We start from the raw sequence: 13,493 nt of genomic DNA, 5'->3' as shown, positions 1-13,493 counted from the left end.
AAGCTCCATATTCACCCCTGGCGACACAATTTAAAACAAATGTAGGGTTATAAATCTCCATGCATCTGACAAAAATCGAAAATTTGAGTCGCTGTTTAAAAAAAGAAGTGAAGATGCTTGTAAAAAGTGTAAACAAATAAAATAAGTAACCCGAGGGGGAGAAATCACGTGACGCCTCACCCCAAACGGAAATACATTCCCTCCGACTACTTGTACTGATCTTTGCTCCGTTAATCAGTAGATACTTGTGCCTTCTTTTCCTTCTGCTCGGTTTATGTATCAGTCAAACATTTTTTCCGAAACGTTTTCGTTTACTCCAGAGCATTACAGCGAGCTTGGTTGCTCGAGTTACTTCGACTCTGCCACGTTTAGGTAAACTTTTTTTTCCCCTCCTGAAATGCTAGCCGGCTAGCTAGCATCGACTATCACGCTTTTTAGCAGTGATGCGTTATAATCTTCGCAATTCTGTGTTATGAATCCAATATAAATCGCTCGTCCGTTTCCCCCCTCGCCCTTACTTTTGAGTGACATTTTTACATTGCTAGCTAGCCGAAGCAATACCGGTTACAACTTCGGTTGTAATGAACTGTCTATCTTCCAGTTGCTGGAAAAATGTTGCTCTGAAACAAAAGGCTGATATGTTGTCGCCGGTACGTGTGACTAGTAAGTACAACAAACCACACCTTCTACGAGTGGGAGTTAACATACATTCTCTGACGTCTGCGTGGACTTTTTAGTAATGCCTTTGTGATTTTCCCTCTTAAGCTCTCGGCTGACGGCGACATATCTGTCCCAGCATGAAATCCGCCGGGTTCAGGATCTCCTTCGGTGTGGGTTTTCTAGTGGGATTCTTCACCCTCTACCTGTTCCTAAGGCTAATGGGCTTTGACAGGAATTTCTCCGTGCAACCGATCAACAATTGGGTTGAGCCCGTCGTGCACCAGCTCCATGAAGGACAGGAGGCAGAAGACACGAGGTGGAAGAAGGAAAGATCCGCCCTCTTTAACCTCAAACACCCTCATCATTCAGGTAAACAAACCACATTCGCGTCAACCATAGGCAGACGTGGGAAGAGTAATAAATCATTTTGCTCAACGGCTATTATTTAGAGACAGATATACTGTGGGATGGGTGAGTACGAATGTCGGGAGTCTGTGCTGATACCATCTTTTGGCTACCTTCTATTGGCCGTTTGATAAATAAGATCCAAAGATAAGAATAAGTAAATACAGTAATCCCTTGGTTATCACAGATAATGGGAATCAGAACTATTGTGAAAAGTGAAAATCCGCGAAGTAGCATTTCACCTTCATTAAAGCCCCCAATGGTCAAACTTACCTTGAGATGACGTCCTTGCAGAATGAGAGTATATGACTGAAACAAAATAACTAAATCTACAAATTTAAACAACACATAATTGTCGTTAAATGAATGGTCTTTATTGCCTTTATACAAAAGTATAATCCCTCCACCCACCCTGTGGACCATAAAGGTTTACTGGTCCTCTGGGCACCACTTCCTGTGGTGTGTCTTGGGCAAGTACAGTTTGGCAGCTCCCATCCCTCGCCATACTGTGTTTTTTGGTTGGGCTTGGCTCCCCCTCATGTAGGTTTTAGATCAGGGGATGTGTAATAATAGTCCGTGGTTTGCTATAATCTGTGGTCTGTACTCTTTGTGATTATGGGCTATACAAATAAACATGACTTGACTTCATAGTTTATGTTGTCGATAATTGTTTTTAATCTTGGCCCCACGTATTCAACAACCTGCTCCCGCGAGTAAAAATACTGTGATGATGCGATTAAAATCTATAGCCCTTTAGCTCTGTAATCTACTGCCCTAGTGGTATGGTTGTTAAAATTCTGCACTCCCACCGCCATGGTTTGTGTTTGATTCCCATTGCCACCAATATTGTGCAAATGTAATCTGCTATTAATTTTCGGATGAAAAATAGTGCTCGTTTTACACGAATACTTGTGGTATAAGTAAATTAATAAGGCTTTTTTCTTTCTGTGCGGCCCGGTTTTCAAATGACCCATTATACCTTAGTCCATGGCTTGGTGGTTGCAGACCACTGCGGTAAACGACTTGATGTTTTATATATTTTTCTATGCACATTACAATGATTTTTGCATTTAAATAAAAAAAAAACTTGTATGTTCTTGCATATCAACCTACATCACATTAGAAATACCCCTTAAAACTGCTAGAAAAAATAGCCACCTACTTAAGAAAACATATACACCAACCTATGGAATCTTATTTCTTGGCTTGTGCAATTTTGAGAGCTCGCAAACACACACTTAGCCCAGACACTCTCCCATTTTGTCTCTGGTCTTCAAACCATTTGAAGATCTCCCCCATTTCTAATTACTGTCCATGTTTTGATCCGCTGTTTGCGCATTTGGTCTTTGGTTCAATTTCAAATGATGTATCCTTTTTCCATCGTCTGGCAACAGACCTTTTTCCTCCCCGGGCATGGTATTTTGCAAAAATTAGGTTAGAAATAAAAATAGGACTATTCAGCATATTTTTACCATAAATTCATTGGCTGTATACTCACGCTTGCCCTTCTGTTTCCTGTTGGGTAGTTGTTCCAATATAAGACACATTCCCTTCCCACACGCTACCTACGGTTCGCTAGTCAAGTCATGTCTGTATGTAGAGCCCTTAGTATTGACACAGAACCAAATGTGCACCAATAATTTGATCAAGCAACAAAACATTGGTCTCGCTTGAAATATGGAAAAGGCCCAACCAATCACGTCGGTCATATGTGTCCGAGCTTCTGAAAAGATTGTGATTTTACCCTTTCTGGCACTGCAAGGCGCGACGACACGTTGCTTGATCTTTATTTCCGGAGGTGATCACATAATATTGATGGGGACAAAACAATGACTGCTCCAAAACTACACCCTTGTCATGGACCATCTGAAAGCTTTCATTTCTCCTAGACTATTTTATAAGTGGCTAGGTGCACGATGTATGGCAACGAGTGATTTAGTGACAAGTTTGGAAAGGCATCTTGATTAAGACGTTTTCAGAGGTAGGTGTGTTGATCCACTCCTTCATAGTAATATAAAACTAAATATTTGGGCGGCATTCCCAGTTTCATTGGACAGGTGAGTGACAGGGGAGGATCTGATTATAATATTTGTGTGGCTTCATGGTGTAGCAACTATGCAATGCATATGCAATGCAACAAACAAGTCACGCAAGCGTGAACAAATCAAAACCTTTGATCTGACTGTATGGTCATATATGGCTGTAGATTGTTCCATTACCTTCTCTAGGGTTGATTATCACCGTGTGCATTAATCTTAATAACCTTCTTTTCAGGCTGATCAGATCAAGCAGATCTAAATTTGATCCGTGACCCGGCTCACAAGGTTGAACAGTCTATAGTACGGATCAATTTACCTCCAGATTAACTGGGACAATTAAGGTCCAGTAATCTTTGCAAGCAATTACCCAGGGGTAGGTCTGGCACACCACTGACAGAACTTTGGCGTATATATGAAGTTAAATGAAATAAAATGTAAAGTATAGCTTTACTCTTGAAAGAAATTTAGTCCTGAGAACGGTTATTTTTGACTAATTAACATGTAAACCCTGGCTTGCTAGGGTGATGGTGTTCTTCACATAACGTCAAAGCTCAGGAAGTCAAAGACTAGACAGTCTGTTTTCAAAATGCATTATCTGGGAAAATAATTAGTGTGTGTGTATATATATATATATATATATATATATATATTGTTAAAAAAACATGTACTGTTTTTTTTTTCTTCACATTTTTGGTTTTAGATTTTGGGTATCCCTTTATAGGGTTAAAAAAAAACTTGGAATTTTGCAGTTTCCAGAAAATAGGTGTTGGAAGCCTGCTGTTATCATTCAAGACCAGGGGTGGGCAAACTACGGCCTGTGGGCAACATCTGGCCTGTCAGGTTTATTAATCCATCCCTCCAAACGAAAATACAATTACAATACATATAATAGTAAATAAAGTACTACAAATAAAGTTTATTTGTCTTGGTACCACTATGGTCCCTTTTCCCTCTTGTGTTTTCTAGATATCGGATTTGAGAATCCGCATCGGCAGATGCAAAAAAAAAAAGAAAATTAAATCAGCCAGCGCTTTGGGAAGTCATTGACTTGAAAAGCGCTATATAAATACAGATAATTTCTTTTTTTTTTTTTTTTTTTTTTGTGCAGACTGTCAATTTTTTTTTTCCAGCCAAATGCACCCCGCTATTCAAAACAGTTTGCACACCCCTGTTTTAGATGTAAATACCTTTTTATTATATCATTTTGTTGTTTTTACACAGATGAGAATAGCAGATTGGCAGATGAACTGTACAACAAAGTCCGCATTCTTTGCTGGGTGGTGACTGCACCTCAAAACCTGGCAACCAAGGCTCGCTATGTGAAGGACACTTGGAGTCGGCACTGCAACATCATGGTTTTCGTGAGCTCCGTGAGCGATCCCGACTTCCCGACCGTAGGAGTGAATACAAGCGAGGGGCGCGACCAGCTTTACTGGAAAACCATCCGGGCCTTCCATTACGTTTACGAACATTATGGCAAGGATGCCGATTGGTTCCTCAAGGCGGACGACGACACGTATCTTGTAGTGGACAACCTTCGGTGGTTGCTGGCGAACCACACTCCGGAGGAACCCATTTACTTTGGGAAAAGGTTCAAGCCTTATGTTAAACAGGGCTACATGAGCGGGGGAGCCGGCTACGTGCTAAGCAAAGAGGCCCTGCGTCGCTTTGTACAGGGGTTCCAAACCAAAGTGTGCACACACACCAGTGCGGTGGAGGACCTCGCGTTGGGACAATGCCTAGAAAAAGTCGGGGTCCTGGCAGGAGACTCCAGAGACACTTTCCAAAGAGAGACATTTCACCCTTTCATCCCCGAGCAACACCTCACTGCAGAGTTCCCCAAGAGCTTCTGGTATTGGAGTTACTGCTACTACCCCATTACATTGGTAAGTAAAAAATGTAATCCCTTTCCATTTATAGTAATGTTTTTATTGGTGTATCACAGAAAAAAAAATGAATGGTATATGTTATGAGTTTAAACGAGACCGTAATTGTCAAAGACATGTTGGAATGACTGATCTGTAAAAGCCTACAAAAAAAATAGTGAAAAACTGTAATTGGTTACAGTTAGTACAGTTTCGGTCACCTAATCACTCCCAATGACAGATGTTGCGACACATCGGTTGGGTAGGACTATCGTCACATCACATACCATGCAGTCGTAAGAATGTGTATGGGAGCTGACCCCTGATCGATTAGGTACCGGGCTAGGAAAATTGATTATGTTCGTCGTATTTCGGTGAAGGATTTCACCCAGTTAGGTTCAAACCTTTTGACAAACAATGCACTGATAAGGTTGTAGGGTCTTTGATTAAACTTCAGTCATAAAGTGCAAAATTGAACAGAGTGCCATATTTGGGTGCACAGATTAGAATGTTTAATTTCAACACACACCGTTAAAAGTGAACACAGCCGCAGAGCAAATTCATTTCTCTTCAAGTTTCAATGCAGCTAACAGCAACAGACACTCCTTTCTTCAAGTTCTTAGGCTTTGACTGGTAAACAGTAAAAGGAGGTATGTAACATACAGTTTCTCTTAAAAAAAACTTTAAAATAATAAAGAAATAATAAAACATTTTTAAACAATTGCACAGCTGTTAACATGCCATCAACTTGAACATGAACTTGTAAACCTAGTTGATCGGCCTGGTGGGTTGCACAGCTCATAAAACTTGTAGAGCATGTCTCTTAAAGCCTGTTTGTCAGCCGCATTGAACGGCAGCATTTCAGTTGCAATGTACCGTGTAACACAATCTGTTATCTGCTCGTGTTAACTCCACGTGTATCCAATTGACAAGCTGCAACCCCTTCATTGTTTGTAGTTTTTCCTTAGACTGCTTAATACACGTTTCTTAATGGGAGAATATAGAGTACCACGCCAAGATACAGCTTCTTTGGTATTTTTGGGCTTACTTCTGTCGCGCTGTATCCACTCAAAATAGGACCAAAATACTGAAGTGGTGCGTGGTTTTGAAACTAAAAGTTGCGCCGCTATGATGACCACATAAAGTGCCGATGTCATCTGCTTCCGCGTGTGTGTCACTACGCGTTGACCTCTTTCCCTCAACATTTATGTCATATTTCTCAACTTCTCTGTCTAAAAATTACGTTGACACTGCTCCATGCGGCTTCTCTTAAAACCATATGATTATTAATGCACACGCAAGATTAAATAATGCAGATATATTTGCGACTCTGCGAAATGCATGATTCACATTGGCTCTCTTCTTTTAATTGGAAAATTTGACTTGAAAGTTCTTGAAAAGTTCTTGAATTTGGCAATGAAAAGGGTGTACGAAAACTTGGAAATCTTAAAAAAGGTTATTTGTTTGGTTTTGGTAATATCAGAAAATAGAATCTTGGTTATATTTGTGTATAGAACACATTGTCTGTGTCTTTGATTATAAGTAAAATATCTCAAAAATGGGCGCATTTTTGTACTGATCTATAGAAATTAACAGGTTGTGAATGAATTAAACGTATGTTTTGTTTTTCGTTTTACAATTTCTCTTCCCCAGGGTCCTGGATGCTGCTCAGACATTTCCGTATCTTTCCACTACGTGCATGAAGTCAACATGTATTTGTTGGAGTACTACACCTACCACCTGCGTGCCTTTGGTTACAAATATCGTTACCAGCCCCCAACGCCGCTCGGCTACTCCACCGCACAGTCAGACTCCAAGGAAGCATTTGTCAATGCTGCAGACAAAAAACACAAAGAGGATTCTCAGGTGAAAGATGATTAGTCAAAAGTAACAAGGTGATTTCCATCACCAGCTACCAAACAATAGCGAGAGGTTGAACGCTAACAAGGAATGTTGGCTCGTAAAAAAAAGAAAAAAAACATGTCCGATTAGTATCAGCCTCACCTTTGTTTTTCTAGTTTGTCATGTCATAACAGACTCAATCATCCGCATTATTTGGGAAATGGGCAAAGCACTTTTTCTATACGTGTGTGTACCAGCTTGATGTGAGCCATTGTTCTAAACATTTCTTGACCCTATTGGATATCTTCCTTGCGATTTTTACTCTCGCTGCTACACGCCTTAAACTAACCTAACATTCAATGTGTCAGCTGCAGCAGGTGTGACGTGAAAAGAATGCCCAACTATGTTTACGCACTTACAAACTGTTTCCATTTCGGCTGTCAAAGTTCTAGTTAGGAGCAGGCCTTTGAATAAACATTAGACCCCGGGATATAACGTTCATCCGTTCAGAGGTGGGGATTGCACAGTGAAACTGCTGTATAGCGGCGGATGGAAACTTATGGTAATGCGTAATTATTATTGAATTATTATAATTAAACTGTTTTCCGAACCCCCAGTTCCCCAGATGAAAACAAACTGATATATATTAAGTATTGCTTTTGTGTAATATACATGTATATGATTAAATAAGATTATAAATACATTAGCATGTAAAGGGGAAATTAAATTGTATTTACCTTTGGTGCGACGTGACTTGAGCTGCTTGAATTGAGTCGCAGGTGAATGGGGGTTAGAAGTTGGTGACGGGGGAAGGAAGATGATACAGATCAAAAAATTTCTACTTGAGAGGATTGTCATGCTCTTAGATTTCCTTGCCTTAATCGCCACCTAGTTTTTAATAATTGTTCTAATCGATTGGTTTCATCTGTAAAACTTAGCAAGGTTAGTGATTTCAATCCAATGTATCTGTAAAGCTCTTTCCAGGCCATAAATTGCAATTCAAAGTGCTGTATGAGAACATTCAGTAAACAATAAAATCACTTCCTTTATCCTAACAACCTGAAACAACAAATTCACGGAAGCATTCAATAGGTAAAATACAATAAAAACCAAATAAATAGTAATAGAAATAAAATGTGATTATGGCAAGGCACACTGAAAGGGATGGCAGAAGATGGCTTCATTCTTTTCAAATATTGAACCACACCCTACAAGTGAGCCCCCCACGAACACACACATAAGGAAACCCTAAAATAATAAAAATAAAAAAAATAGAACTCAAGGACTAAAACATAAAACATCAAAAAGTGAAACAAAATTCTAGTTAAAAGTTTAGAAGCTAAACCAATCAAACTAAATAAAAAGATTGATTAAAACCCCTTAGTCAAAAAGTGCCTCTTCACATTTCTTGATAATCGCAAGCTCTGTTTCCATGGTTCTTATGTTTTTAATTCTCCGTTTAGCCTCACTGCAAGCCTCGTCACCCTTAGCGAACAAAAAACATTACAACGAATACAGTATTGTATCATAAACACGTCTTTACGACGCACACGATATACTGAACTGAATGACGCAAAAGAAATTGTAGGATTTAGTTCAGGAAACGCCATATTGGCATCTTCATGGTGCCAAGGTGCAAACCAGTGGAAGAGGGGCAACTTGGAGACAAAGTTTGAATTCTAAGTAAGCCCTTAAAATAAGTTGTTGCCTATGTCGTGCCTTAAAGAGGGGCAGAAAAGATTTTGTTCCACACAGTTAAGTGAAAACGTCGTACGGCAGAATCACCGTATCTCGGGGTGCGACTCTGGATTCTCCCCTTGAGAAACATGTATTAAATTAACTTCTTTCTAGTTGGTATATGTCCAATTATATTATCATTCGAACGACCCTGCCTATAGTGTGAGGCAAACGTACAACTGGTAGCAAGGTTTAAGTTTTACATTTAAGTGTGTTAAAAACATACATAAAGATTCTCTGAGGAAATTTGGGGTGAGGGCCAGCGATCCCTGGCGAATTATCTGTTGTTTTATTTAATTTAAGCTCCTTATCAGGATTCACAAAGCAGGAAGTACTTCATTTTATACATATTTTTTACAACTGTTATAGGTGACCGATTATGAAAAAACAGTAGCGATTCGGAGCATAGACGCACAACTTTGATTCACTTGTAGATAAAAAGTCCATCATGAGAATACAACCGATTCATTAGGTGCCGATAATCACTCCTTAAACAATCAGACAAATCATTGTTTCTCAATCTCAACCTTTTTTCGAGCAAAGACACATCAGTGGAAATTCTTCACAAGATTAATGTTTTATCTTTAAATAGCCGAGACAAGCTAGAATGCTTAAAATAGCTTAAAAATAAAAAAATTTGAAGTGTGGGTAAATACTTGTGGCAAAATTATTTGAACCTTTACCTAGAAAATAATCGTTCATTTTGAATGGAATGTTTTTGTCATTAAATTATTGTGTTCATTTGAAGCTTTTCTAATTTGACTTAAGCTTCACTAATATTTCAGTTTATTGCTACTCTCATTGTATAATGTAAATGTAATGTAAATCTGCTGCCACACACTGATGTGGAAAAATACAATTTACTCTCCTTAATACTACAAGACCGTGTTTTTTCTGTTGAGAAAATTATGAATCTGTTTTCGTTAAAATAGACAATTTCTGGCAACACACGCCTTTGACGTACTGTGCTTGCTGATTGTTCCCCCCAAGTCATAAATCCCATAGAGCCAATGTAACTAATTTTTCTATCGATACCATTACTAGCAATATGATTGGTTGTGTCGCTAAGCATGTTTTTAAATGTGACACATCAGGAGATTAATAGAAATATTGAAAACACGAGATTTTTGATCTATCAATCCTCCGCCCAGGCCAGTCAGGTCAAACATACGGTCCGAGTGCTGAATGTAGGCCGCCGTAAAAATCTGAGTATGTCCAAAAAAAGCAAGTCTCTAACTTATTTATAGAAAAGTTGTGATTTTTATAATAAATAGAAACCAAATGCTCCTTCCTGTTGCCAGAGGTTAGCAAAGGTGTAAAAGACCTGACGTCCAGTCTGGTTTCATGTTGAAGACAATATTGTTCAGTATTTTCATAGCCTCAGGAGGCCCAGCTGATCTGATGTTATTGCATGTTCACTGATAAAACTTTTTTTTTTCTCAAAGCAGTATGACGATTGAGGCTAGCATATTCTTATTTATAGATCCCACGTGAGTTTGCATATTTTTGAGATGTTTGTGTTGAGTTGGTTTGGATGTAAAACTGCATTTACTCAACTGTAAAAACGTCAACACTTTCAATGGCAAACATGAAAATCATGTTTTCCATTTTTTTCTGAATAAATGTGATGTGCTTAGAAAAGATCCCTCATCCTCTGTGATTGTAATTTGTATGGCAGCCTACAAATTTAGGCTGAATGAGCATAGTACTGGAAAACAAATCTAGATATTTAACGTGGGCATTCTTTTTACTGATATGACCCGTCTGAGAACAGAAAGTCTGGATCTGGCCACGGAGTTGAGCTGAGTTTGACTTCCCTGGTCCAGACCATAGATTGATAAACCCAAGTTAAGCGTCTTATTTGCGTGAGCCGATGAAGATAATAAAAGGATCCCGCCCGACTGCACACTTTCAAGATGTGTATCTGCCTCCGGTACTCTCTCTCATAGAAAGGAGGCTTCTGCAAATGGTTCATGTGTCACACTTGCACTATTTGTGTAAAAGACTTGCTATCACGAAGCTTGCACCACCCTTTTTATCAAAACCTCTCCAGCGAGTGTGTGATTTTTGAGCTGTAACATTACCTTTAGAGGAATGGCCGACTAAAATCAAGCCTCCAAATGGTGAGCACGGCAATTGCATGCCTGTGCGTCAATTTACAGTATTTTCTGCACTATAAGGCGCACTGCACCGGGGTTGTAAGGCGCACCCCCAAAAATATTTTTGTCATAAGGTGCACCAGACTATAAGGCGCTACAGTGGGAACGTCAACCAAACAGTCCGATAGTTCAGTCAAACTTATCAACCCCTTAACATTCCAACGGCTCACAAAGTAGCAAATACGTTTCTCAGACACATACCAACATGGTGTCTCTATGATGCCACCAATCACTCAAATGGTCATTCCACATATCATTAGGAAAGTTAAACTCTTGGGACTCAAGAAATGCCGACCATTTCTTAGTTTCTATTTTCTTTTTCGCAAAGTAAGAATTTCATTTTGCAGGGAAACGCGGTTCTTTACTGTGCATATGACAAACACTGAATTGAATTTAAAAATAGACCCATCATAAAAGCATCAAGATCAGTCTGAAACAGGATACTGGGAAAATATAAAGCCAGGGTAGCTCCCCAAAGTGGTCTTGCAACCATCACGTTCAATAATAATGCGCAACCATGGTCCTCTTACTTCTGGGAGTGTAGTAAATCCAACCGTGTAAAACATTTACATACTCCAAAACACGCGATAATGCTGATAAAGAAAAAAATCTGCAGAGAAGCATAAGCATCGATGGACAGTGCTTGTTGCTAGCTGTCAGTTTAGCCCCATAATTCCTGTTTTCAAATACAGACTAGAAAGAAATGTTTTCTCCAGGCCATAAAGCAACCTAACTTGTGAGTCACTTTTTTTTTCTTTTTTTTTACCAATTGCAGGCTTAGTTTTACGCAGTTTTAGCACAAACCTGTAAATGCTAAAAAGGAATCGCCTCCTTTACCTCAGAATAACTTTAACAAATAGTGATCGATTCGAATAATAATTGACAAATTGGTTAGGATATGAAACGCCGGTATATATGTCCCAGCATACACCGTGGACTATTTCTCCTACGAGGGAAAATCTAGTCGGCGGCTCCTTGCGTTAGTTGCGAGACCCTGCGACTCAATATTGATCCATATATAAGGCACACTGTGTTATAAGGCGCATGGTCAGCTTTTGAAAAAAATAAAGGCTATTAGGTGCGCCTTATAGTGTGGAAAATACGGTACTTTTGTGAGCATTTCAAATTTGAGGACATTTTTTGTGGCAATGTTTGAAATAATATGGTAAACACATTGTTTTTTAAAAAAATTGAAGCTTGTGCAATATAAGTAAAAACAACAAGGATTTTCATCCTTGATTAGTTGTTGTAGAAGATACTGATTTTAAGAAGGAAATCAAATATTTTCCTTGTATTTTCTTCAAATGAACCCCCTGAATGTATTCTAGACACTATATTTTCCTCACTTAATTTGAAGTTCATAACAATTCAAATGGTTCTAGAAACCATAATAGCTGCATTTTGTCCAAAAGCACACGCCTTTTAATCACTTTATATTCTTTGTGTGTAGAAAGCAGATACTTACTTTGAATTAGGAAAACCATGCGTGAGTACTGTGTTGATGTTGCGTGAGAGCAACGTTTGTAAGGATTGCCTTTATTTGGCAAATTTATTTTTTGCTAATGCTAACTTGAGAAGAAAACCTTAATACCTGGACCATTTGAACAACTCGAGGCAGCTGTTTGAAGCGGTTGTTTATGTACAGTCAGAACTGCAAATGTGCTACTCGTCATCAGTTGGTATTTTAATCATCAGCATTGTATGTATCATGTAAAAAACTTTCATTGTCACTTTACAGATTTTTGGTTTTGAATTTATTTTAAAAGTTAAACATTTCAGATTTTGTGTACTTTAAATCATCTAAAATATTTTTACTTGACAATCTGCTCCTGATCACATTGAAATTGCTCTTAAGGAAATGTACAGTCATGTAATTATGTTAGCAATTTATTTATGACGGTAGTATTGATGTTTTGGAATTGAGTATATTTTTCAAGTGAGTGTTTGGTCAGGCGTTTTGCTATGACTGATACTTTCATCACTATCAATAAAAGCATATTTGATTGTATATGTTCATGTGTTTTTTTTAATGGTTTGTGAAAACAAAAACGAAATAATTGCTTTAATACATAAGAGCTGAAGGTAAGCTAGCTTCTTAATATCTTGCTCATTTGTGGGAGAACAATTAGTCATCACCCAAAGCAACTACTTTGAAACAGTTCCAGCTGGCAGACACCTACTGCTTTTGGTTTGATCTTCCTTACTTTTTCCCCTCTTAAGTGGATTTTTATTGCAACCCAACAGGTAAATTAATACACAGATATTGTTAACATAAAATGTAGGTTATTCATATGCTATTGAAAAGAAGTGTGTTTTAAGTCTCGGTTTAAACATTTCCATTGAGGTTGCAGATCGAATCTCGTGGGAAGAGCATTCCACAGCACCGGGGCCCGAATGGAGAACGCTCTCGAACCCGCGAATCTCTTCTTGTCTCTTGGGATCACTAGTAGACCAGCATTTTCAGAGCGAAGGCTCCGGACCGGAACATAGGGGGAAATTAAATCTGAAAGATATGAGGGAGAAAGTCCATGCATGATTTTGTATACTACCAACAGAACCTTAAAATCACATCTTAAGCCAACAGGGAGCCAATGCAGGTTAGCTAAAATCGGGATAATGTGATCAAACTTTCTTGTCGTAGTTAAGTCTTGCTGCCGCATTTTGTACCAGCTAAAGGGTCTTGATTTTAGACTTCGGGAGACCGGAGAGTAGTGCATTACAGAAATCAAGACGGGAGGTAACAAACGCATGAATTATAATCTCCGCATCCGACTGGGACAGCAAAG

General features: G+C 38.8%; 1 protein-coding gene and 1 long non-coding RNA gene across 2 annotated transcripts in view; one reads left to right on the top strand and one right to left on the bottom strand.

The window, feature by feature from the left end:
* The first annotated feature begins 205 nt into the window (after window positions 1–205).
* c1galt1lb (core 1 synthase, glycoprotein-N-acetylgalactosamine 3-beta-galactosyltransferase 1, like b) lies at window positions 206–12,715 on the top strand. The gene is made up of 5 exons (XM_088338409.1): window positions 206–372; window positions 602–663; window positions 766–1,029; window positions 4,326–4,990; window positions 6,623–12,715. Exons 3-5 carry the CDS (start codon window positions 798–800, stop codon window positions 6,848–6,850), a joined length of 1,125 nt encoding a protein of 374 aa, XP_088194535.1. The 5' UTR covers window positions 206–372; window positions 602–663; window positions 766–797; the 3' UTR covers window positions 6,851–12,715.
* Window positions 5,459–13,493, bottom strand: part of LOC148364345 (uncharacterized) — a 17,135-nt gene continuing 9,100 nt past the window's right edge. The window contains exon 3 of the long non-coding RNA XR_015850748.1: window positions 5,459–6,803. This is a non-coding gene — a long non-coding RNA (uncharacterized LOC148364345). The remainder of the gene's footprint in view (window positions 6,804–13,493) is intronic.

This window comes from Urocampus carinirostris, chromosome 6 (assembly GCF_059441175.1).
Source record: "Urocampus carinirostris isolate Australia breed hairy pipefish chromosome 6, RoL_Ucar_1.0, whole genome shotgun sequence".
In the NCBI taxonomy this organism is placed as follows: Eukaryota; Metazoa; Chordata; class Actinopteri; order Syngnathiformes; family Syngnathidae; genus Urocampus; species Urocampus carinirostris.
This window is presented reverse-complemented; position numbering and strand designations above follow the sequence as displayed.